At 37.0% G+C, this 24,200-nt stretch overlaps 1 protein-coding gene across 1 annotated transcript; it reads left to right on the forward strand.

The window, feature by feature from the left end:
- The first annotated feature begins 381 nt into the window (after positions 1-381).
- LOC105441836 (piggyBac transposable element-derived protein 4-like) lies at positions 382-4,746 on the forward strand. Its single transcript, XM_030996825.1, has 2 exons — positions 382-1,295; positions 2,380-4,746. Exons 1-2 carry the CDS (start codon positions 640-642, stop codon positions 3,569-3,571), a joined length of 1,848 nt encoding a protein of 615 aa, XP_030852685.1. The 5' UTR covers positions 382-639; the 3' UTR covers positions 3,572-4,746.
- The last annotated feature ends 19,454 nt before the right edge of the window (positions 4,747-24,200 follow it).

The following is a 24,200-nucleotide window of genomic DNA, read 5'->3' on the forward strand; positions in this document are numbered from 1 at the left end:
CGAATTCATTTATTTTGCATTAAAGTTAGCGCAGATCGGCTTTGCCATGCCAATTATCATTCAATTTTCCCGTTTTGGTATTTACACCTTCTTATGAAAAAAAATAGGGAGTCAATTTACACCTACTTTTCTCTGTGTGTACAGTCCCTATTTGGGAATCCCCAAGTAGCCAAACGTGGAACCGTAAGCTTCACCTGAAACACCGTCAAGTGCCAATCAAAATTAATAACGACAGAACTTGTACCTTACCCTAGCGGACCAAACAGTTGTAAAGAGACTTATTTGAAGAGCTACATGTAGAACATTGCGCTTGGATTAATCAAGAGATTCATTTTGGAGCCTGGTTGAAGTATTGAACACACTTCATTACAGAGAATTCCTTAACTCTTTTCCCGCTTCGTTCGACTAGCGGAACATACAGCGGGCTGCCAACTTCGACTCAAGTCACATTTCATTTACAATACACACGGAACGCATTTAATTCTATTGTACGCACACACACACAATAGTAACGCGTGCTTCGCATTGTATACACATCACACTTCATTGCACCGCTTTCGCAGACATTGTTTACATTGACATTTTCCGAGAAAAATTGAGTTTTTGAAACTGCTTTTGCAAATATTCTGATGAGCTAGGATGGCCCCTATTAGGAGGAGACGGGACTTCTTCACTGCTGATCAGGTACGAGAACTTGTGATGGACCCTGTTCCAACAGCCGACTCTGATTCAGAGGAGAGCGAGACTGACTCTGACGAGGAAGATGAGCCTGGTCCCACACGTACACTTTTGCGTAATCCCACAGAACATGATAATGGCGTGGACATCAATCACGATTCAGACAGCGAGTTTGAAGAGGAAATTAGGGATGATGTGTCGATGGTTTCAGCAGAGGATGAGCCTGAGGAGTGGATAAGACTGGAAGATGGAGATGAATGGCAAGCTGACTGGCTAGATGACTTCAGTGAAAATGGTGGACGACCAAAGCTTCTGTTTGATGTAAACCAGAACACAAAACCACTGGACTATTTCTATCAGTTTTTTCCTGAAGAGCTGTTTGTTCTAATGGCGAGAGAAACTAACCGGTATGCAAAACAAACTCTTCAGAGACTCGGAGTACTTCAGGAGCACTCACGCCTCAACAAATGGACCGATACAACTGCCGAAGAAATGAAGGCGTTCACTGGACTACAGATGGCGATGGGATTAGTTACCAAGCCAGCGCTGTCGATGTACTGGGAAGAGACCTGGATCTTCGCCACTCCTGGTTTTGGAACAGTGATGAGTCGCAACAGGTGGGAACATTGAATAATTTATACAGTTTATTTTATTCATATTTGCAATAACTAGTCATGACTATTATCAAAAATAGATCTAGATCTCTTCAACTGTCAGCAATATGGGTAATTTTGGTTATTTTTTATAATTTTTATTCTAAGTAATTTATCAAATGATTGATTAATTGATAATCATTGTGATAAATAAAAATGAAATAGATCTAGTTGTGGATCTATATGAAATAATGGGTTGAAATAATATAGATCTAACCATGAATACCAATCGCATTGTTTGTACATGTATAAATCAGACGTTGAACAAGAGTAGTGATATGATATTTTGATTTTCTAAAATAAATGAAAAGTGAAATAGGGTCTACTGTAACTAGGTGGAGTGCTAGCTATTTTCTTTTGCTGTTACGCTAAACGTAAGCAACACGTCTGTTATATGGCGAGACTAGCAAACCGTGTGTGCAAAGCAAATACCGCCTATACTTACTCGTCCTACACTACTTGTTGTTTTCTTATTATCGCGAAACGGCGACGCAGGTTTTTCGTACGAAATCTAAAAAAGATTTCATCGTCCGTAATAATAAAACAACAAGTAGCGTAGGATAAGTGAGTATAGGCGGTGTGTGCGAAGCACACACGGTTTGCTAGTCTCGCCATAAACAGACGTACTACTTACGTTTAGCGTAACAGCAAAGAAAATGGCTAGCACTCCGCCTAGTCTATAGGCTAGGTCTACATGAAACCCAATTTAATTTTCAATTTACTTTTTTAATTCAAAATATCATATCATTGTTCTTGTAGGCCCCTAATCCGTATAAAACAAATGTGTTTGATTTGTGGTTATTTCAAGTAGATCAAGATCTATTTTTATTTCGGGCTGTCTTTTATGCTCATTTATCTTCCCCCCCCCCCCCCCCCCCCCTATCACAAAATCATAATTAGAAATTCCAACTATCATGTCAAAAGAGTGCTGTTTCTAAAATAATGCACTTTTTTTTCATTATAAGTTTAGATTGAATACCTCCATCTTATTCTCTGTTATGTGTAAGCATTGTTGCTAAATTTTTTTCTTCTTTTTCATTTCATGCAGGTTTGAGTTGCTGAACTCGATGCTACATTTTGCAAACAACGATGAACGCATCCCAAGGGGGCAGGAAGGTCATCACATCCTCTACAAGATCAAGCCTGTCATGGATATAGTTCAGCCTACTTACCAAGCTTCAGTTCAGCCAGGACTCTCCCTGTCCATCGATGAGAGCCTCGCTCCCTTCAAGGGCAGACTTCAATTCAAGCAGTACATGCCACTCAAGCCAACAAAGTGGGGTGTGAAGTTTTGGGTGCTAGCGGACGCCAAATCTGGATTGTGCCTTGACTGTAATGTGTACACTGGACGAGACGCAGACAGGGCAGCAGCTCCAGGGGGCGTTACATCAGCCATCGTAAAAGGCCTCACTCGTCCATACTACGGTAGTGGCCGTCATGTGTATATGGACAATTTCTATTCCTCTCCTGAGCTTTATGACTTCTTAGCTGACAACAAGCTTGGTGCATGCGGAACTGTTCGATTGAGCCGCAGAGGTATCCCAGATGAAATGAAGGCAGCTTCAGTTCAGTCGAGAAAGGGAGATCGGCCAGCTTTCTTCAGGAAAGGACGTTTGCTGGGGGTATCATGGCATGATACGAAGCGTGTTAGTGTACTTTCAACTATACACAACAACTCAACAGTGCAGAAGGAAATCAGACACAGAGGATCTGAGAATGGTCGCCGACCAATAATCAAGCCGAAGGTGGTGGAGCAGTACAATCAACACATGGGCGGCGTTGACCTGTTGGATCAGAGGATGTCCTATTATCGGTACCCTCATCGCCACATGAAGTGGTATCGAGTAATATACCACTTTCTGATGGAAGTGGCATTGGTAAACGGACATATAGCATCAAGGATCGCTCCAGAAAATCAGTCCAAGGAATGTGTTCGGAGGTTCAGGCAGCAAGTAATCTGCGGACTTGTTGATGGCTACCAGAAGGTGAAAGCTGGGAGACCCAGAGTATTGCGCGAGGTGAATAGGAATGAAAGAACAGCTGTGAGACTGGAAGGTAAACACTTCATTGCCCTGAACCCCTCTCCAAAGTACAAGCCAGACTGCATTGTTTGTGCTAAGAAGTTAGAAGGAAACAAGAGGAAGAGGTCACAGACCCGATACTTCTGTAAGACTTGCCAGCTACCGATGTGCCTCATGATTTGTTTTGAGGACTACCACACCAAAGTGAAGTATTGGTAGGATTGAACAATGGTCAGAGACATGTATTTCAGATATGGTCAACGAGTACTTCAGTCGACAGCCTTGCCAGTATTTTTTCTCAATTATTTTTAATATTTTGTTCCAGATGTTCCGATGAATAATATTTTTTTGTATTGATGTATGATCGATATGTGTTCAATGGCCCATTTCATTATCAAATTGATTATTCATCTGATACAAAACATTGCTATTCATGTACCTGTAGGTAGAACCATTTAGTATTTCTTATTGGCGTAAATATTCATATTTTGAATGATAGCACCATAAAAACTAACAACAACATGACAGGTTGTCACAACTACAATTCATGCAAAATGTAGTATGTTTCTACTCTTTGTTCACCTGCCATTATTTTGATTGCAAATTATATATATTTATTTATGCAGTAATACTTTCATATTCTGATCTCATTTTGACAAGCAATGCATACAGTGAAAATGTTAAGTTTTTGTTATTCTTTGACATTTATATGCAATGTTGCCTTTGAAACTAAATAGTTACTGACTCTAATTCCGATTCCTACACAATGTAGTATGTTTCTACAGTTATGTAAATAATATGATACTTGCCCGTCTACTGCCCGTAAGTTGCCTAGTGCAAAATATTATTGTTCACTTGCCATTTTTTAAATATGAGACGTACATTTGTATATAATTTATATATGCAACGTTGCCTTTGAAACTTTAAATCCTGCAAACTGTAGTATGTTTCTATTGAAATAATATGATACTTGCCTGCCTAGTGCGAAATATTCACTTGCCATTATTTGAATATGGCATGCTGTCATAGTAACCGTTTGAAACAATATGTTTACATCATATGCAAATTTGCTTTTGAAACTGCAATACTTATAATGAGTCTGAGTCATGCAAAATGTAGTATGTTTCTAATCTGTATTCACTTTTTTTTTTTTTTTTTTTACGTGTGCAGTAATACTTTCATACTGCGATAACATTTTGACAAGCAATGCATACAGCTGAACAAAATGTTGGGGTTGTGTGGAATAACAATGTACAATTTGATCTGCAATAGATGAATGCCTTATTTTCGGGTTGTGTGGAATAACAATATAGTTACAATTTGATATGCAATATATGAATGCCTTATTTTCGGGTTGTGTGGAATAACAATATAGTTACAATTTGATTTGCAAATTTGATTGTCTTGTGTCGTTTATTAGTTTAAAAAAAGTGACTGTTTTTTTTTTATGGGAGTTCTTATTCAACACTTTTTAGAGTGTGGTTGAGTTGTGGGATGAGATGAGATGCATGTAGAGAAGTTGAGTGACTAACAAGGAAAGTGTGGATGATAGAGAATTAAATAGAGTGAAAGCGTTTTGTAGCATTGAGGGAATAATTCAACATAAAGTAATCTAGCTCTCTCTCTTCGCCTGTCTCTATTTCTCTATACCTGACTTTCTCTGTCTCCGTCCCTTTTCCTTCTATCTCTCTCTTTCTATCTATCCGCCTCTCTGTCTGCCTGTCTCTTTCGCAATCTGATTGTCTCTTTTCTCTCTCTCTCTCTCTCTCATTTCTCTCCCTATCTACCTGTCTCTTTCTTCTTCCCCTCTCCCTGCCTATATCTTCTTTTCACTCTCACTTTCTCTATCTGCCGCTATCTCTCTCTCTCTCTCTCTCCTTGTTTCTTATTTCTCTCTGCCCCTCTGTATCTTCTCATCCTCACTTTCTCTTTCTGTCTTTCTTTCTCTGTCTGCCTATCTGTCTTTCTCTCTCCGTGTCTCTTCTTATTTGTATCCCTATCTGCCTATCTCTTTCTTCTTCCCCTCCCCCTCTATCTCTATCTCTCTCTCTCTCTCTCTCTCTCTCTCCTTGTTTCTTATTTCTCTCTGCCCCTCTGTATCTTCTCATCCTCACTTTCTCTTTCTGTCTTTCTTTCTCTGTCTGCCTATCTGTCTTTCTCTCTCCGTGTCTCTTCTTATTTGTATCCCTATCTGCCTATCTCTTTCTTCTTCCCCTCCCCCTCTATCTCTATCTTCTCACTCTCACTTTCTGTATCTGCTTATCTCTTTCTTTCTCTCTCTCTCTCTCTATCTCTCCCTGTCTCTTGTTATTTCTCTCCCTATCTGCCTGTCTCTTTCTTCCTCCCCTCTCTCTGCCTCTCTCTATCTTGTTCTCACTCTCATTATCTCAACCTGCCTCTGTCTTTCTCTGTCTGCCTATCTGTCTTTCTCTCTCCGTGTCTCTTCTTATTTATATCCCTATCTGCCTGTCTCTTTCTTCTTCCCCTCCCCCTCTATCTTCTCACTCTCATTTTCTGTATCTGCTTATATCTCTTTCTTTCTCTCTCTCTATCTCTCCCTGTCTCTTCTTATTTCTTTCCCAATCTGCCTGTCTCTTCGTTCTTATTCTCTTTCTTTCTCTCTCCCTCTCTCTGTCTACCTCTTGTTATAATGAACATGTCAATATGAGACTACATATGTAGACGAATATATTTTATTCTTATTTATTATACATCAGCTTTCTACAATTCATAACTTAGTACATGTTTCAAGCATACATTATGTTCATGGCTTGCCTTATTAGTGTAGAAAATCAATAAGTTCTTCTATTCATTTCTTTCGATTCTAATAGCTTGCACAGCCTTGCAAGTAATAATAGAATGTTACACCATCTTACCTACAGACACAATAAAGGTCATCAAAGTACAATCAAGAGACAGGAAGTCTATTCAAAAGTACCCAGGGTCAATTTCAATAGGAGTTTAGTTCATTGTCGGCTTACTCTTTATTCAATCCTAAATTACCAGGCTTATTGTGACCTTCAACACATGAATTTGGTATGTAGTGAAAGCTCATGAATACATCTTTTCAATGAACTAACTCAGGACATAAACCTCCATAACAAAGTATTAGATATAAGAGGTATAGAATACCCTTCTAAATGAAAACTTGGATACAAAATGTATAGTTGATAATCTCAAAATTTATGATAATATACATTACAAAAATGATACCATTGGCAAGAGTATTAATTTCTAAACAATATTGCTACACAAAGTTTTTCATTACAGTACACCAATCAAAAGTTATTGCGAGTTGAATAAGCATAGTCCATGCAGAACCCCTCCTAAGGTGGCACCCTAAAAACAATGTGGCACAGGGGGGATTGTGTACGTGGCGGGCAAAGAGTTAAGGATTTGGAATGGTGTATAGAGCAAAGGGCTCGATTAATCACTGACAAACATATTTTATCTGTTTACTAGTGTGTTCATCTACGTATTATGGCGTCCTTACTAAGTTGGAGTAAGTCCTTCTCTGGACTCATGCTTGTATTGTTCTACATAGCTGCTACAAGTAATGGTAAGTGGAAGAGCGCGTTAATAAACAACTAGCTGACATCAGGGAAACCATCGACACTCAACAGGCAAGGATCTTCGATCTCGAAATCGTAACAGACAGCAAGTCGAAGGAGATCGCAAACGTCCAAAACCAACTTGAAAATCAACACGAGCAGATTAAAACACTACAACGCAAGCTCGACCAACAGGAACAATACTCCAGGCGAAATTGTCTCCTGTTCTTTGGCTTCGAGGAACGCAGTGAAGAAGATACCGATGACATCATTCTTCAAGTGGCAAATGAAGTTCTCCAGGTCAATCTCTCCAAGGATGATCTGGAACGTACCCATAGAAATGGCTCCAGGCAGAAACATCAAGAAAAGAACCTGCCACGCCCAATCATCGCGAAGTTTACATCATATAGAAAGCGCCAGGAAGTAATCTCCAAACGACGGAAGCTCGCCGGTAAGCGGAAGTCCATCCAGGAAGATCTGACGAAAGCAAATCAAGACCTGCTTGCACATGTACGAACCTCTGAGAAAGTAAAAGCAGCATGGACACGAGATGGGCGTATTCTAATGACTGACAAAAACAACAAAAAACACTTGATCTTGTGCAAAGACGACCTACGGAAGTTTTAAAGTCTGGTTAGGGTAGGCACATTCTGAACTAAGTGAGTGAACTTTTCATTTAATTTTTTTTCCCCTCATTTAACAAAAATACTTGTTACATACTTTGTTATTACAGTATATTAATTGTTATGTTCTGTATTTATTGTACCCCTATGTTTTGTTGTTTGTCTTTATGTAGACGGATTGTCATGGTCATATTTAATGTTCTCCTTTTACATGGATGATACACATGACGCACAGTATCCCATATGCTTAAACCCAGTGTTTCCATTTTCTGATTTGAGCGATGATGAATTTAAGAATATTTTTTCAACACCATTGCATGAACATAAAATTGATATAAATAAATTTAAAAATACATTTAAACATTCTTTAGAATGTGATCCAGCGTGTGACAATGATGACGATGATTTTTTACAGGACGATATTGTTGAAAGTAATTATTATTTGGAAGATGAATTTATGTCTTTACCAAAATTAGATTCTGATTTTAGTATTATACATTTCAATGCAAGAAGTTTATCCAAGAATTTTTTAGCTATAAGTGAATTTATTCATTCATTAAGTTACTCTTTTTCTATTTATGGTTTCACGGAGACATGGATTCAAAGTAATACTCCCATTTTATTTCATTTAGAAGGATATTCATTCATTCATATTGATCGTATCAGTGGTAGAGGAGGAGGAGTGGCTTTTCTTGTCTTGGACTCTTTGAATTTTAAAATTAGAAATGATATTTTATTGCAATGCGATGGTAATGAATGTCTTTTTATTGAGATTACGAATAAGATTGGAAAAAATATAATTGTTGGAATAATTTATAGGAAACCGCAATCAAGAGTAGAAAGCTTTATTAACGCAGTTTATGTATGTTTACAAAAACTTAATAAAGAAAATAAATTAATTTATATTATGGGTGATTTTAATATTGATCTTTTAAAATGTTCAAATAAATATAGTGCTGATTTTTTAGACATGTTACATTCCTCATCACTCTTGCCACTAATTGTTAAACCCACACGTATTTCTGTAAATAGTGCAACTCTTATAGACAATATATTTACAAACAATGTTTTTTCATGTATAACCCCGGGAATATTTTTTAATGATGCATCTGACCATCTTCCAATATTTCAAATAACAGGGAAAATTATTTATAGAGATTATGTGTGTAATATTCCTAAAAAACGTATAATCAATGAACGTACTATAAATAGTTTAAAGTTGGATTTGAATAATGAGGATTGGAATGGGGTTATGTATCCCAGTAATGTAGAAGTAGCATATGGTCGGTTTAAACATAGATTTATGGTATATTATGATAAAAACTTAACGTATTCTACTAGAAAAAATAAGAATAAGTGCAAGAAACCTTGGTTAAGCGAAGAATTATTGAATGTAATCAAAAATAAAAACAAGTTGTATAGAATATATTGTAAGAATTCTTCTTCTAATAATAAACTTAAGTATCATAAAGCTCGCAACAAGGTAAATAAATTATTAAAAATGGCACGCAAGGCATATTATGCAAATAGATTTAAGAAAACTAAAGGTAATATTAAACAAACATGGTCTGTAATAAATGAAATATTTGGTAAATCTAGGAAGACTTTGCCTTCATATTTTATAGTAAATGGACAAAATATTCATGATCCACATGATATTGCAAATTCTTTTAATGATTTTTTTATTAATATTGGATTGAATATATGCAATACTATTCCTGTAAATAATATTGTAAATTATAGAGATTTTCTGCCTCAACCATGTGCTACATCTTTATTTCTAAAACCTGTTAATGCAAATGAAATAACTGCAATTGTGCAATCATTAAAAAGTACTCAAAGTTGTGGAGTAGATGATTTTAATCCATGTGTAATTAAGAAAGTTATTGATTATATTTTAGAACCTCTTATTCATATTTTTAATATGTCTTTAAGTACAGGAATTATTCCATCTGATATGAAAATAGCGAGAGTCACCCCAATATACAAAAAAGATGATGTTCATAATTTAGGCAATTACAGACCAATCTCAGTTTTAACTTTTTTTTCAAAAATCTTAGAACGAATTGTATATAATCGTTTGAATACATTTTTATTAAACAATACAATATTACATTCTTGCCAATATGGATTTACGAAAAATGTATCAACTGAAATGGCTCTAATTGATGTTCATGATTATTTAGTATCTTCCTTAAGTAATAAATTACACACTGTAGGTCTTTTCTTAGATTTAAGCAAAGCCTTTGATTCTATAGATCACAATATTTTGTTAGATAAATTGAATTACTATGGAATAAGAGGTGTTGCTTACACATGGTTGAAAAATTATTTGAATAATCGACACCAAATAGTTGTATATAACAATGTTTTATCTGACCCAATGCAAGTCACGTGTGGAGTCCCTCAGGGCTCAATTTTAGGTCCTCTTTTATTTTTATTGTACATAAATGATTTAAATTATTGTTCAAACATTTTGAAATTTGTCCTTTTTGCTGATGACACCAATATCCTCTATTCTCATAAAGATATTAATATTTTATGTCAAACTTTAAATAATGAGCTGCAGCATGTATCGCAATGGTTCAATAGTAATAAATTGTCTTTGAATACATCTAAATCAAATTTTATATATTTTCATTATAAGCAAAAAATTATTTCAGCTGATTCATTGAATGTATTGAATATAAAGATGAATGATGTTCCGATAAAACGAGTGCAATCAACTAGCTTTTTAGGTGTAATTATTGACCAAAATTTAACTTGGAATGCTCATATACTTACCATTTCAAACAAAATTTCAAGAAATATTGGTGTCATCAGCAAATTACGTCATATCTTGCCACAAAGTATTTTGATTTTATTGTATAATACAATGGTTTTACCGTATTTAATGTATTGTAATGTTGTATGGGGCAACACATACCCAACGAGATTACAACGACTGCATATATTACAAAAGCGTATAGTAAGAATATGTCTTATGTCTGATTTCAATGCCCATTCAATACCATTATTTCAACAACTACAGTTTTTAAATATTTTTCAATTGAATCAATATTGTATATCACTCATGGTTTTTAAACATAAAACTGATAAACTGCCGATTAATCTTACCACTATGATGAAATGTAAAAAATATGTTCATAATTATAATACTAGAAATCCTGATAACTATTTTATTGAAAAATGTCCATCAACAAATTCCTTATTTACTTTTAGACACACTGGCCCGAAAATATGGAATTCCCTCCCCAAAGATATACGTGATACTGCTTTCTTAAACTCTTTTAAATCTAAACTAAAAAAATACTTCATCTGTTTTTAAATCTATAATAATATTTGCATGTTAATACGTCTCCTATGTTTTGTACACTGTTTTGTTATTGTTATACTTTTTATAGCCAATTGTTGGAAGTTGTATATGTATCTTTTAATAACAGGGAGCTGCCTCGACAGAACCTTATGGTTTTATTTGCAGTTTCCCCAATTCATTTCTATTGCTGTTTAACTTTTTATAATTCCGATATATTTGTAGACATGTTTCCATTTTGTGTGTATTTTGTGTTTTCTATATTGTATATAATCTGTATCTTATATGTTTTTTATGGACTTGAATTGAAATAAAACTTGAACTTGAACTTGAACTTAAATAAATACACATTATCATCTTTACGAAACGATGTGCCTTATACATAACCTTCTCTCATTAAAAAAAGTATTCTTGAATAAGAAGAAATCATTTAGCTATGCTTAATAATTAAAAAAAGTCAACAAGCAAAAAACAAACATACATAACAAATTCCTCTTTTACAAGTAAATATAAGTCTATACATTTTATGTTATATATATCGGGATTTATGTTGCATAATGTTACTTTGTACTAGATGTGACAAGAAGTAAATAAGAAGCTCGGACCCTTTTGAGTGTTAAAAGCTCAAAAGTTAAAACTCCAACCAGATTAAGGGTTGCATATAGTATAATATTTAAGGATGTTAAAGTTCAAGAGACAAGTTTTTATATTTATTTTGAATACAAATATATTAATTTTTATTTACATTATAGCTTTTTGAAAATTCGAAGTCGTAACATCCGTGTCAGCATTTAATTCAGAACACGAAAGTGCTGTTGCAATTTTATTAATCTCCTCTTATAACACAGGGGGAATGTAGACGAAGGTCGCTTTTCTCATTACATCTTTTTCGCAACGCATTCAAATAAATCTTGGCATAATTCATTCACCTGAATAATTGTATGTCAGTATGCACAATTGCGTACATTACTTGTTGTTAGGTAGCGGGTATAGTTTCATTCTCGTACAAACGTGCAGAAGCACATATCCTCCATGCAAATCTGCCTTTTATATGTTCAACATATATTTTTCGTCACATTCTTAGATATTTAGACGGGAAAGCCGCTGAAAGCCTTATCGGTGCATCTATTGTTTGGCTTGCCACATTCACAAATAATCAAGTTGCAGCGCGTTCAGAACGCATGTGCAAGACTTGTGTTTTATTCCTCAAAAGTTTACATATTACATCTGTTATTAGTTAAAGCCCCTCTAAAGTGTTGGAGCCCCAATTCGCCAAAAATTTGATGGCAAAATTTCACTTAAATTAGTTCATCATGACTTGTGCAAGATGATGTCATTTAAGACACACTTCTGCAAAGATCTCCCTCAATAAATATTTTTGTAGACAAAAATTGGTAAAAGAATACATAATTTGGCATCAATATTCGACATCAAACACATTTGTTTTGAAAATTCTTACAGAAATGTGTCTTAAAGGTCGGTTGAATTCCAAATATATCTTAAATTCCTGTTGTATGTAGTTTCACCAGAGCTGTTCATCCGTTTACAATTGACAATACAATACCAACATAGGAGTTGCTATGTCAGACATGCTGTAGCATCACCAGGAAAAGAAGGGTAGTGTGGAGGTATTATATGAAAGCATGTAATTCGTTTGTGGGTATGTGCTTAGCTGGGGAAAGTTACACACCACTGTCTCTTGTTAGCTCATTAATGATTGACAGATGATGTCATAATACAATTTGGAGCATTTATTTAGGGTGGAGCTTAGCAGGTCTGAGATTTTTAATATTTAAAAATCTATAAATTATATTTAGATGTTTGAATAACAAAATATGAGTTGTATGCAGCCCTGTACATCAACAAGAATCAATATATATTTGGATTTCACCTGACCTTAAAACGACATTTTCTTTCCCATTATGAAAAAATTACCTCACAAAAACAACCTTTGATTACGTTTTCAGTTGAGCCGATCTAAAGCTTTGGAATAACTTACGACTAAACATAAGAAAAGTTTCATCTGTTAGTGTCTTTTAAGATTAGTTGACGACGCTAATTTTCAAGAGCTTTTGATTTTAAAAAATGATGACTGTAAAGAAGCACTGTTAGGAGTTTTGTTTTCATAACAGCGCAGTAGAGTACATTTGTGTAGTAGCTGCGCTATATAAATTGATCGAATTATTATTATTAGGTGGTCTGTCGTTCGACAGATCACATATTGTTTTCGTCAGAATTTTCTTTATTAGGTGGTCTGTTGAAAACAGATCACCTATTGTTTTCGTCAGAATTTTCTTTCTTTATTTATTTATTTATTTATTTATTTATTTCTTCACTTTTTTGTGGACAAGATAACTTAAGTTCAGTTTGGTCAATTTCGTTAAATTTTGACACAGTCATAGGTCATTGTCATGAGACGTGACAGGAACATTTTCAAGGTCATCAGGTCATCGTGACGTCATCCAGGCGCCATTTTGTGAAATCACGTTATCCATCATATCTTCATGATGCATTAGCAAAGGTCATTCATATTCATATCACATATACTTCAGGTCAAGGGTCAACAAGTCATGTCATCAAAGGTCACATAAAGGTCATGACGCGCACGTACGCGCGCGTCAAAATGTTAAAATGCTCAAAATCACTTAACTATTAAACGAGAGTACGAATCAGGTCATTTTAAGCATTTCAAAATTTTCCGTCCGTACGTGTCCCCGCGCGCGTTGTGCGCGCTCACAACGCGCGGAAAATGTCAAATTCAAATTTTTTACATGATTTAGATTCCTCTTACCGTAAATGACAATTTACATTAATTTCAGTCACCCTTGAATTTTCTTAAGGCCGTGAGCGCGCGTCAAAGTTCAAAATCCGCGCGTGCTGCTATGGGAAATATAATGCAAATTTGATCAAAAACATCACATTTTAAAAATCAAAATACCTCTTCAGATAGTCAATTGACCCCAACTTTTATGTCATGGTTGGACAAAGCATGAGTTGGAGATATGATTTCATGTGTCATTTGACCCTCAATTAACTCATGACGTCATCATAATGGCCTCCGAACTCATAATTTTAATTTGCATATTATGACGTCAGCAGATTTTTGGAAAATTGATTGTATCTCTGTAAATATTGATCAATTTTCTTTCAAATTTTGATATGTTCTACCTGAGAATATTTTCTACAAATGCAGTTATCACAAAATTTCATTTTGACAAAGGTATCATGGCGTATTTTTGCGATTAAAGGAGGCATGTCAATTTTTCACATTTTGCGTGTATTCTCTATGGGACATGACTTTTTCTCAAAACTGGATTCTACATTCTCGTCTTTCGCGAGCAATATCTACGTCGTTTTATCATTGTTTACGCTGAGCTTTGAGTATGTTGTAGCTGAGACAATAAGCTATCACAAGTGGGCCGGCTGTTTACAGTGGCTATTTTTTATGTTCCCCCTGGGTGAACTTAATAGACAGGTTTTAATGTATTATTATGTAGATAGAAGACCGAGTGATGACGAGTTTGACAGCACACACGAGCAGCAACATCGGACTTCATGCATGCGCAGAGCAAGTGTCAGAATATTTGCGAGATCGAAGGATCCCTAGACATCTCATGAACACTTATAAAAGTTGTCAACCAATCTAAGAATCCGAACTGTCGGGCCGCTTGTCTCGCGGGCCGTCGGTCTCGTTTGCCGCAGATAAACTGTGACATCCTTGTTCGGAATCGACCCGTTAGCTGCATGTAGAACATGCGGGGAGGGGGCTACCCAAGCTTAATCTAGACTCGAATACGTGGGGATGTACATCAAATCCATCATAATGTTAAGTCGGTCAGAAATGCAAGCTGATAATATAATTTTCTACGTTCATGGCGAAAATACAAGTGCTGTCTCGGGAAGAATTTGAAGGATTTCCCAGGTTATTGCATGTGTATGGTTTAGCACTTAAGATATATTGGATCATTATGAAAAAGGACGTGAGAAGACACATCTCCCTACTCGGTTTTTCAGCTTTCTTTATATGTTGTATACCAAGTAAACCCCCTAACCCCACACATGCCTAATAATTGGATTAACCCTTCGCCGCTAATTTGCATATAATGGATTTGAATGAACTTTGAAATTCAAGTGGAACATCTGAAGGAAATAGGACATATAATAGTGGAATAAAGGGAATTTCCAATTTCTGTTACTTTTCTAGGCCTACATTGAATTGAAAGTCATTGAAGGAAGTGAACACGAGGAAAGGGTGAAAATTAACAGTTTTACCTGAAAACATCAAAAAGGGATAATTTTTAAAGATGTGGTCATCTCTTTGAAATAGTCTTTTATGAGTTATCAGGTTTTGGAAACGAAACCAAGCCCCATCTTTGAAAGAGTCGAGATTTGAATTGGACGTGTTTCACTTGACTAATCTAAACTCTATTCAGGGAGAAAGTGAAAATAATGATTTGTTTCCTTTTAAAAATTCTGTAGCCAAAGTTTTGCGCCTTTGAAAATGTACACCTCTGCGTGTTAGTTGTGTATAAACGGTAGCATTTAATACACGTTCAGTGAATTGCTGGATGTTCTGGAAATAATTGAAAACTGTGTACTATTTAAGGCATTTAATACTTTCTACATGACGTATGATTGTGTTGTCAAAGATTTTATCATAATGATCCTACAAACCACTGTTTTTATGTTCAATTGTCCTAAGACTGAACAATTTCCGAACATGTCGAATGTAGGACCAGTTACAAGTGCTCATTATTTTTCTTAAAAAAGTAGCGTTTAATAGAGGACTATTTAAAATGGGAGGGGAGGGGGGGGGGGGGGAGGGGGGTGGAGGCGGTCTGACCATTATGCCGACAAGATAGCCGATGATTTTCAAACAAAGAAATTTTATTATTTTATTGTGGGGGGGGGGGGGGGTATTTGTCCACAGATAATAATAATAATAAAGATAACATAATGATAGTAATAATAATAACAGAATAATGGTAATAATAATTGGATTTATATAGCGCCTTTTCCAAAGGACACAAGGCTCTTTCCCTTAGTCCATCAACAAATAAAATAAGAATTGTGGAGGTATGCTTTCCGATGTTTTTTAAGAAGTAAAAGTGAAGTATTATTTCTAAGAAATGCAAAGAGTTTATTCCGCGGCATGGGACAACGAATTGAAATGATTGAGGCCAGTCCGAAAACATTATGACATGTATTTCGATCCAAGTAGCCTCTGATACATTTAAGATTACAAATTTGCCTGTTTAGGGTACGACATAAGGAGGTAACATGAACTGACCTTTTCATTTCCCTATCAAACTCTACACTTCCTCATATTGACCCACTCCATAAAATTATGTTAAATATGAAAGAAAATAGAAAGACACTGGTTAAACACATATCTGCTTGTATCCTATATCAAAATTGCAAGAGATGGGCATGACTTGTACGTGGTTACAGGATATGGCATGGTAACCGGATCTGTTGCTACAGTGACAGGAAACCAACTTTTATAAAGGAAGGAAATGTGCCAGGATAAGAAGCGGTTGGCCGACCTTGCAATATACTTCTTTAGACAAACAATACAAGAATGTATTGATATATATATATTGACATGGTGCGAAATTAATACGTCAGTGACTGTGTTTTACTTTAATTAAGGCCTATTATACATAATATGCGAATTATACAGTGGTATACATTGGTATATACCCCTACATTGTGATTACATTATCAGTGATTATTTCAATATTCGTTTCACTTAACACACCATACAAGATATTGCTTAAGCATCATACTTTGCAGCTGGCGTGATGGTCTAAAAATATATTTGCGAGCGAGCGAAGTGAGCGAGGAAAAATTTAAAGATATGTGTGGTCGCAGTGCGTAAAATTACATCTTGTAAAGAAGAAAAAAACCCAATCCTGATGGGGTTATAAGCACATTCTCTTAACGGGAGACTGAAAAGACTTTTGATAAGTAACAAAAGTATATCATCTATAAATCCGTGCGAGCGTAGCGAGCGGGCTTTGGGCGAAATTGCTCTTAGTCGCGTGAAGTTAGGGGCGCGTTTAATGATGAGAGGAAAAGGGGACACTTATCAGAAAAGGAAAGGAGCATGACTGTGTCAAAGTACAAAGAGTAATTATCAGAGGTGAAAATGGGGCACTTCTTACACCTGCAAAAAGAGGCACTCACCAGGGATGACCAGCATAGGAAATGGGCCTTTTTTTTTACGGAAAAGGGGCCCCTATCAAATTTTGATAGGGGCATTTATAAGAGGCGAAAGGGGCATTTATGAAAAGGGGAAAGGTACCGTATTACAAATGAAAAGGGGCATGTATCATTGTTACAAGGGAAATTAACGACCAGATATGAAAAGAGCACTTATGTGAATGAAAAAGGGGAACTTATTATAAAGGTAAAGGTGCATTTGTTGAAAGAAAATGGGCACCGATCAGATTTTAAAGGGGCACTTATCGGAGGTGAAGGAGACACTTATTTAGGGTATAAAGGATGAACTTCTCGAACCTGAAAAGAGTCATTTACCAGAGATGAAAAGGGGAATTTATGAGAAGGGGAATTTATGAGAAAGGGAAGGGGCTCTTTTATTAATGGGGGCACTTTTCATTAGGAAACGGGGCACTTATTAGAAAGGTAAAGGGACACATGTGAAAATAAAAGGTGCGCTTATCCGAGTTAGAATGGGGGTAGTCATTAAAAGGGGAAGGGGCACTTCTTACAAAGGAAAAAGGGGCACTTGTCACAGTAAAAGAGGCATCTTTCGGATTTAAATGGGGCAATTATCAAAGGTGAAGGGGGCACTTATCAAAGTGAAAAAGGGCGCTTCTCGTACCTGAAAAAGGGGCACTTAATATAGAGATTTAGAAGGACACTTATGAGAATAGAAAATGGACACTTTTTGCAAAGGAAAAGGGGCACGTGTGAAAATAAAAGGGCACTTATCAGAAGTGAAAAGGGGAAGGGGCACTTTTACAAATTAAAAGGGCACTTGTCTAAGTAAAAGGGGCACTATTCCGATGTAAAAAGGGGCACTTCTTACAAAGTTAAAGGGGCACTTTTCCTATGTAAAAGGGCACTTTTCGGGTGCTTGAAAAAGTGGGGGGGGGGGCTCTTTGCCCCCTCTGCCCCCCGGGAGGGCCGCCTCTGCTCGTCATCCAGGTAACTGGTTCTAAACAACAGAGTAGGCGCATGAGGTTCTACTCGATATCATTCAAGCAACGGGGTGGAGCAAGGCATAGTCAATAGTCTTGTTCAGACGGAGGAAAGTTACCCTATAGGGTAAAGGTCGTGTTAAGTGCTAGTCGGGATAAATATGGAGGGGTATATAGCGGGCCAAGCATGCCACTATCCATACAATTATACGTCTATCCAGCCGACCAATCAGAACGCAGGAAACTGTATATCTATACAACTATACCAGTGGCAATTTCAGGGGGGTACAGGGGGGACGTGACCCCCGGTAAAAAAAATAGGAAGGGAAAAGGGGAAGGGGGAAAAGAAAGACAAGGGAAGAGAGAAAGAAGAAGAAAAGAGGGAGGAGAGAAAAGGGAAGAGGAAAAAAGAAGGGGAAAAGGAAGAAAGGGGGAAAGACGGATAAGAGAAAAGGAAGAAAAGGAGAATAATGAGAAGGGAAAAGAAATAAAGGGGGATGATATTATAAGAAGGTGTTTTTTACCGGAAAAGGGGCGGGGGGGGGGGGACACGCAATTTTGCAGTGTGCATAATATGGGGTCCCTCTTGCCAGGCGTGTAGCCCCTCCCTCCCCCCCAAACAAAACAAAAAAGCACAAGAAGCACCACCAAAAAAGGAGCTGGAAAAAAGGGGGGAAAGAGAGAATTGTTGTGAGGTGAAGGGATAGTTGAGTTCTGTTTTCAGACAATAAATGCCTTCAAAGTGCATGTTATTGCTCTTACTCTCATCTATGACATTTCTAGTGTCCTTCTAGGACCTAAAAAATGCTATGAAGGTAATTTTAGACCCCAAAATGTGTGAAATTTAGCCAATACGATCATACCAATTCAGCTCCATTTAAAAAAAAAAAGGTCACCGTTAATTAATTAATTAATTAATTAAAAATAACAATACACGGGCCGGCTGGTTGTGCGTAATATAACCAACACGAAAATGCCAACAAAAAAGCCAACATCGACATAGGCTGAAATACAACGTAAAGGCGCTATTTCGTTTTTTCAACGGCTTTTCAAAATATCTAATATTTGTGGTGGTACACAAGTATTAGAAATCGTTATATTTATGGATATTTCAGCCGTCTCTGAACCGATTTTGATCAAACAACGATGATTTTGTCATTTAAATTGTATGTTCTTTCAAATTTGACACCCAGTTTTTCATTATCTCACAAAAATTATTTCGTGTAGCGCCCTCTGCAACAGAACTTTTTAAAGGAGAAAGGGAAAAAAATGAAAGACAATTAAACAACGATAGAAGAGAGGTGCGAGAGCATGAGGAAATGCATTTCTTTTAAAAGTATAATGGGATAACAACCAGGGGCGTCGCTAAAGGGTGTGGAGGGGGGATGCGACCTCCCCACCAACCTGTCAGGATACTGTCGGTAAAATTGCGCTGCTGTCGGGAACAATGAGAAAAAGGGGAGGGGAAAATGAGAGGGAAAGTGAAAGAAAAGAAAAAAAGAAAAGGAAAAGAAAGGAAAGAAAGGAAAGAGAAGAGAAGAGGAGAAAGAAAGAGAAACAGAAAAAGAGGAAGGAGAAAGTTTGTAGTACGTCCTCCTCGTTTCAAGTACGTTGTCACTCCGTCTAATTGCAGGACGGGGACAATTTTGAACAGGCTCAAAGTTCTAGAGCACTCTCCCGTATAGTAAGTCCGAACCCGTCCATGAAGTTCTTAAACAGATCGTTAACAGTTGAAACTACCTTCAACTCCGTTCGCACACAGTTTGAGAGCACGTTTGGCAACATTTTCCAGAACGTATTGAGAACCAGTTCGGTGTGATGGGGGTTTAACACTCAAACAGTGATATTAATAACAATCTAGGGGCATTTTGAAAATGTTCCACCTCCTCTCAGTGTCGGACGAGGTCTCAGTATCTCGCAACTTCAAAAACATTTCTTGTCCGTCTTAAAAATGAATTAAGAGCCCCTCGTCGAAGCATTGATGAAATTGTTCTCGTTGTTTTGTTCGTGTTTTTTCGCTGGGGTGGGGGTGTCTTTAATATTCCAATACTAAACTCGGATACCTCCTTTCTGCGAGCATTTTGATGAATGATTCAGACTAGCTACATTTCACATTTAGCTTAGGCCCTTTGGCGAATGCTGTTATATGACTACCCTCATTCAGGACCGGAAGCCTAAATTTTGGTCAATGTAGTCCGCTGAAATGTGCATACTATCAAATATGTTATTGACTATCAATTTTTTCTTTCTAGGATACATCGTAGACCAGACTTTAGTGACCAATCACCCCCTCCTGGATCCTCCCAACACACGCGATCAATATATCGGCGCCTACCTAGGACAGAAAGATGCAAGCATCAGAGACAATATCACGTTTGACCGAATTATCCGGACCATTGATACTACACGTCTCCCAAACTACATCGTCACAGTAAATGAAGGTCAATGTATAAGAAAGCTAATCTTCGAACAGTCTTATCAAACCAAGGCATTAGGAGCATTCCATGCAGCTTTCGAATATGAAGGAACCACACGTATGACTTCAATTATTGTCTTAATGCACAATGGTGAGTATACACCCACAACAAAAAGTGAGTCACCCTTACTCAAATTGATGAGTCACTGGTTTGTCCGTACAGCGAAACACTTGAAGGATCATGTGAGTCACTATGACTCGATACATATCGAGTCATAGTGACTCACATGATCCTTCAAGTGTTTCGCTGTACGGACAAACCAGTGACTCATCAATTTGAGTAAGGGTGACTCACTTTTTGTTGTGGGTGCATCATGACATAGACCCCCTACTCCCTAGGCCTATCACACACATACCATACCATGCCAGAGTCACTGTCCACATTTGCAATGGAAAATATATCCTAAAATATCACATTTTAGCGATGTAATCGGTGGTCCCGCTACCCGAATCTGAAAAATCTACTTTGTACGCACTAAATTAAGCCTTAACTTGAGATTTATTTGTCACCCATACTGTCACGAAACAATCTTGAATTAATTCGTTTTACATCAAATAACAAGGATCTAGGAGTTTCGTTGTATAAAACAATGATGCAAGATCATGCATGTTTTCATTCGACACGGCTTCGTGCGATACAGTAGACACTATGAACATGACAGACAATGAAAGCGGACAAAATATACAGTTCCTCAGGTAGACAAAGGGACATCCCTTCACTGCTATTATGTAAAAATGTGTAGAACAGGTGTCACATGCATATTCACCTGTTCTACACATTTTGACATAATAGCAGTGAAGGGATGTTCCTTTGTTTTCCTGAGGAACTGTATATTTTGTCCGCTTTCATTGTCTGTCATGTTCATAGTGAGAATCTATAGTTAAGTTACACACAGCCTCATCAACTCGAGTGCGGATATCGTAAAATGAACGCATGCATCATTTGTATAATAATCAGAAGATTCAGCCCACGAATCCAGTCATAAAAATCATCGTTTAAAACCATATGAATAATTATGCGTACCAATTTTTCACTAGCTGCAGTCAAAACTCTTCTGAATCCAAGATATAAGATGGCGACGTCGCGTCGTCGATCGGGAATTCAAATATGGCTCGAGAATGCGCATTTTGGATGACGTCACGAAAGCATGCGCGCGCATGCATACAGCCTCACTTTCAAGTTGACTCACTTTTTTCTTCTAAAATGCTCTTATGTCGATCTTGACTCATTTTTTACGACCATGTGAGTCAGTCGAAGCATTTTGCAAATGCGTCAGCTCATGATTGACACACTGGTGAAATATAAATGAGTCAATAGAGACTCATTGGTTGTTACTAATGAGTCAATTTACACCTGACTCACGAAAATTATGCTTAAATGTGTCAAATGACTCACTTTTTGTTGTGGGTGTAGATATTTGTAAAATAGAGAGCTTTCAATACGTCGGTCACAACGCCATACCGACCAGTTTTGGGCCACTGGAGATAATATAACTTATTTACTGAGTCTGTAGTCGGTCTTTTATCGGTCTCTTGGTGTGACTGAAGAATACACAGTCAACCAGGAGCCACCATTTTTCGGAAAAAAAATAAAACTCAGGGACCAGATTATTGACCACTGGACGTTGCCTAATAATTTAATTTAGGAGATTCATACCACTAGCTCCAGTCTAAAGGAAAACACATTCTCCAAAAATGAAAAATAATATTAAGATGATCTTAAAACTGTTCAAAACGAAATTAGGGTAATAGAAATTTCATGTATAAACACTGTCCTATTTCTTGAATTTGTAAAGAAACAGATCTACTTAATACTGTACGAGGACACTGAAGAAGACAACAATCAACGGATAGAAAACATTTAGAATAATTAAAAAACATTTTCAAAATTGCAGTTCCTGATCATCTTTCCCTCATTCCCTGACCTGATGTAATATAATAATAATATGGTCTTCCCTGTCTTCGGGTAGCCTCGTCACTTTTAATAATGTTCTTCATGTGGACCTTCAATATTTCACCCCCTTTTCAGCTGGGCGACCATGATAAGGCCCCAAGCATTGGAGGATTTATTCCCACCGGGTACCTTTTCATTTTATAGTGGGGGGAGTGGCAAACGTACAGAAATATAACGCCAAAGGAAATTATTGTCGTGACAGATATTTGACTCCGTACCATGTACTTCAGTGACTTTACTGCTAGACCACGACACATTCGATACAATGATTGTCTCAAAAAGTCGTCAAAATATGTACATATAAGCCTATTCATACATCCAAATGATTTCTATACTTCCAGTACTAATACTCATGTGCTTATGATCGGGGAAAAGAACTCCATTCATATGCTTAAAATCCTATATAACACAGATCATACAGTCGATCAGCGACTTTAGAAGTAGCATATACAATAAATATCTTTATTTTGAAGCAATTTCCCCCCAAAGCTGCTTCTACAATTCATTTTTTTCTTCTTTGGTATATTACTCCCATCATGCTCCCATTTACTTTACAGCGACAATCTTGCCTGAACGGACAACATCGACTGTCCATGCCGGGGAAACTGTTACACTCGCTGTCGTCACCAACATAACGGAAGGGTACCTCAAGTGGCGGTTTAATGGTGAAAAGATATCTGACAGTAATGGAAAGCAGAGTCTAACTTTGGAGAACGTGCAGCTTAACCAAACTGGGGTATATAAGTGTTTTCTATCTTGGCAACGATGGGATGCAGAAAATGCAATATTCCTTCTTCATGTCATCAGTAAGTTGATAGCTTACCTATCCGTACATGCATCTTACATGTTCTCTTATTTCGAAGCAACTTTCATTGCAACAAAAGTAATTATAATTCTACATTATTGATGTCAACGAAACATCAGTGAAATTAATCCGAAAGGTCCTAAAAATGTATTTATGTTTTGTAGATTTCAGCATATTTTCACGGCTGTTTCCATACTAACATGATATATTTTTTTTGGTATAGATTCCTTTTCCCTTTAAAAAAAGGCAATAATTTCAGCATATTGAAAATTTGATATTGACAATTGTTATATTATGTGTTCGGGGGATTTACAGTAGAAAGTTATAATGCAGGCATGTCGATGCATCTTGGCAAATCGGTTATCTATTTCTGATATTGTTTAGATGCTGGATTCTTATCCCATTTGAAGTACTAATACTGTTTACTTCAAACAGGATGCCCAGCTCATCGTTGGGGATCTGAATGTGAACAAACCTGTAATGAGTGTCTCAATGGAGGCATGTGCGATGTAGACTCAGGAGAGTGTGTATGTCCACCTGGTTTCAAAGGGACAACATGTGAACACGGTAGGTTTTTACAATGTATGGGTCCTCTGCACGTCGAGACACTGGCAATCTGGCATAGACATACTTGTTGAACAGGGTGGGGCGAGGGGGGGGGGGGACAGACGGACACAACAAGCAAAGATTCACATACTTACAAACACACACACATACACAGACACACACACACGCGTGCATGCACGAACACACTCATAAAGAGTATAAGTTCCATGGATGACACTTTTTTCAAAGTGGTGAATTTATGCCCCCCCCCCAACACACACACCCTGACTACCCATATGTCTCGACACCAAGCTTCCGAAGCGAAATGTCGAGTTATATATTTTTTTAGTTTACACATTTTATTTGTACACATGCCAAACTCTTTTTTTCGTCTTGGATTCAGCCCAATATTTG

This window comes from Strongylocentrotus purpuratus, unplaced genomic scaffold (genome assembly GCF_000002235.5).
Source record: "Strongylocentrotus purpuratus isolate Spur 01 unplaced genomic scaffold, Spur_5.0 spur5_scaffold_3, whole genome shotgun sequence".
Taxonomy (NCBI): domain Eukaryota; kingdom Metazoa; phylum Echinodermata; class Echinoidea; order Camarodonta; family Strongylocentrotidae; genus Strongylocentrotus; species Strongylocentrotus purpuratus.

What these genes read in the sequence shown, in the direction of transcription:
- LOC105441836 (XM_030996825.1), top strand. Translation starts at nt 640, where the DNA reads ATGGCCCCTATTAGGAGGAGACGGGACTTCTTCACTGCTGATCAGGTA. An exon ending in ACAGTGATGAGTCGCAACAG is followed by an intron (nt 1,296 to 2,379) that starts GTGGGAACATTG and finishes CATTTCATGCAG; the next exon opens with GTTTGAGTTGCTGAACTCGA.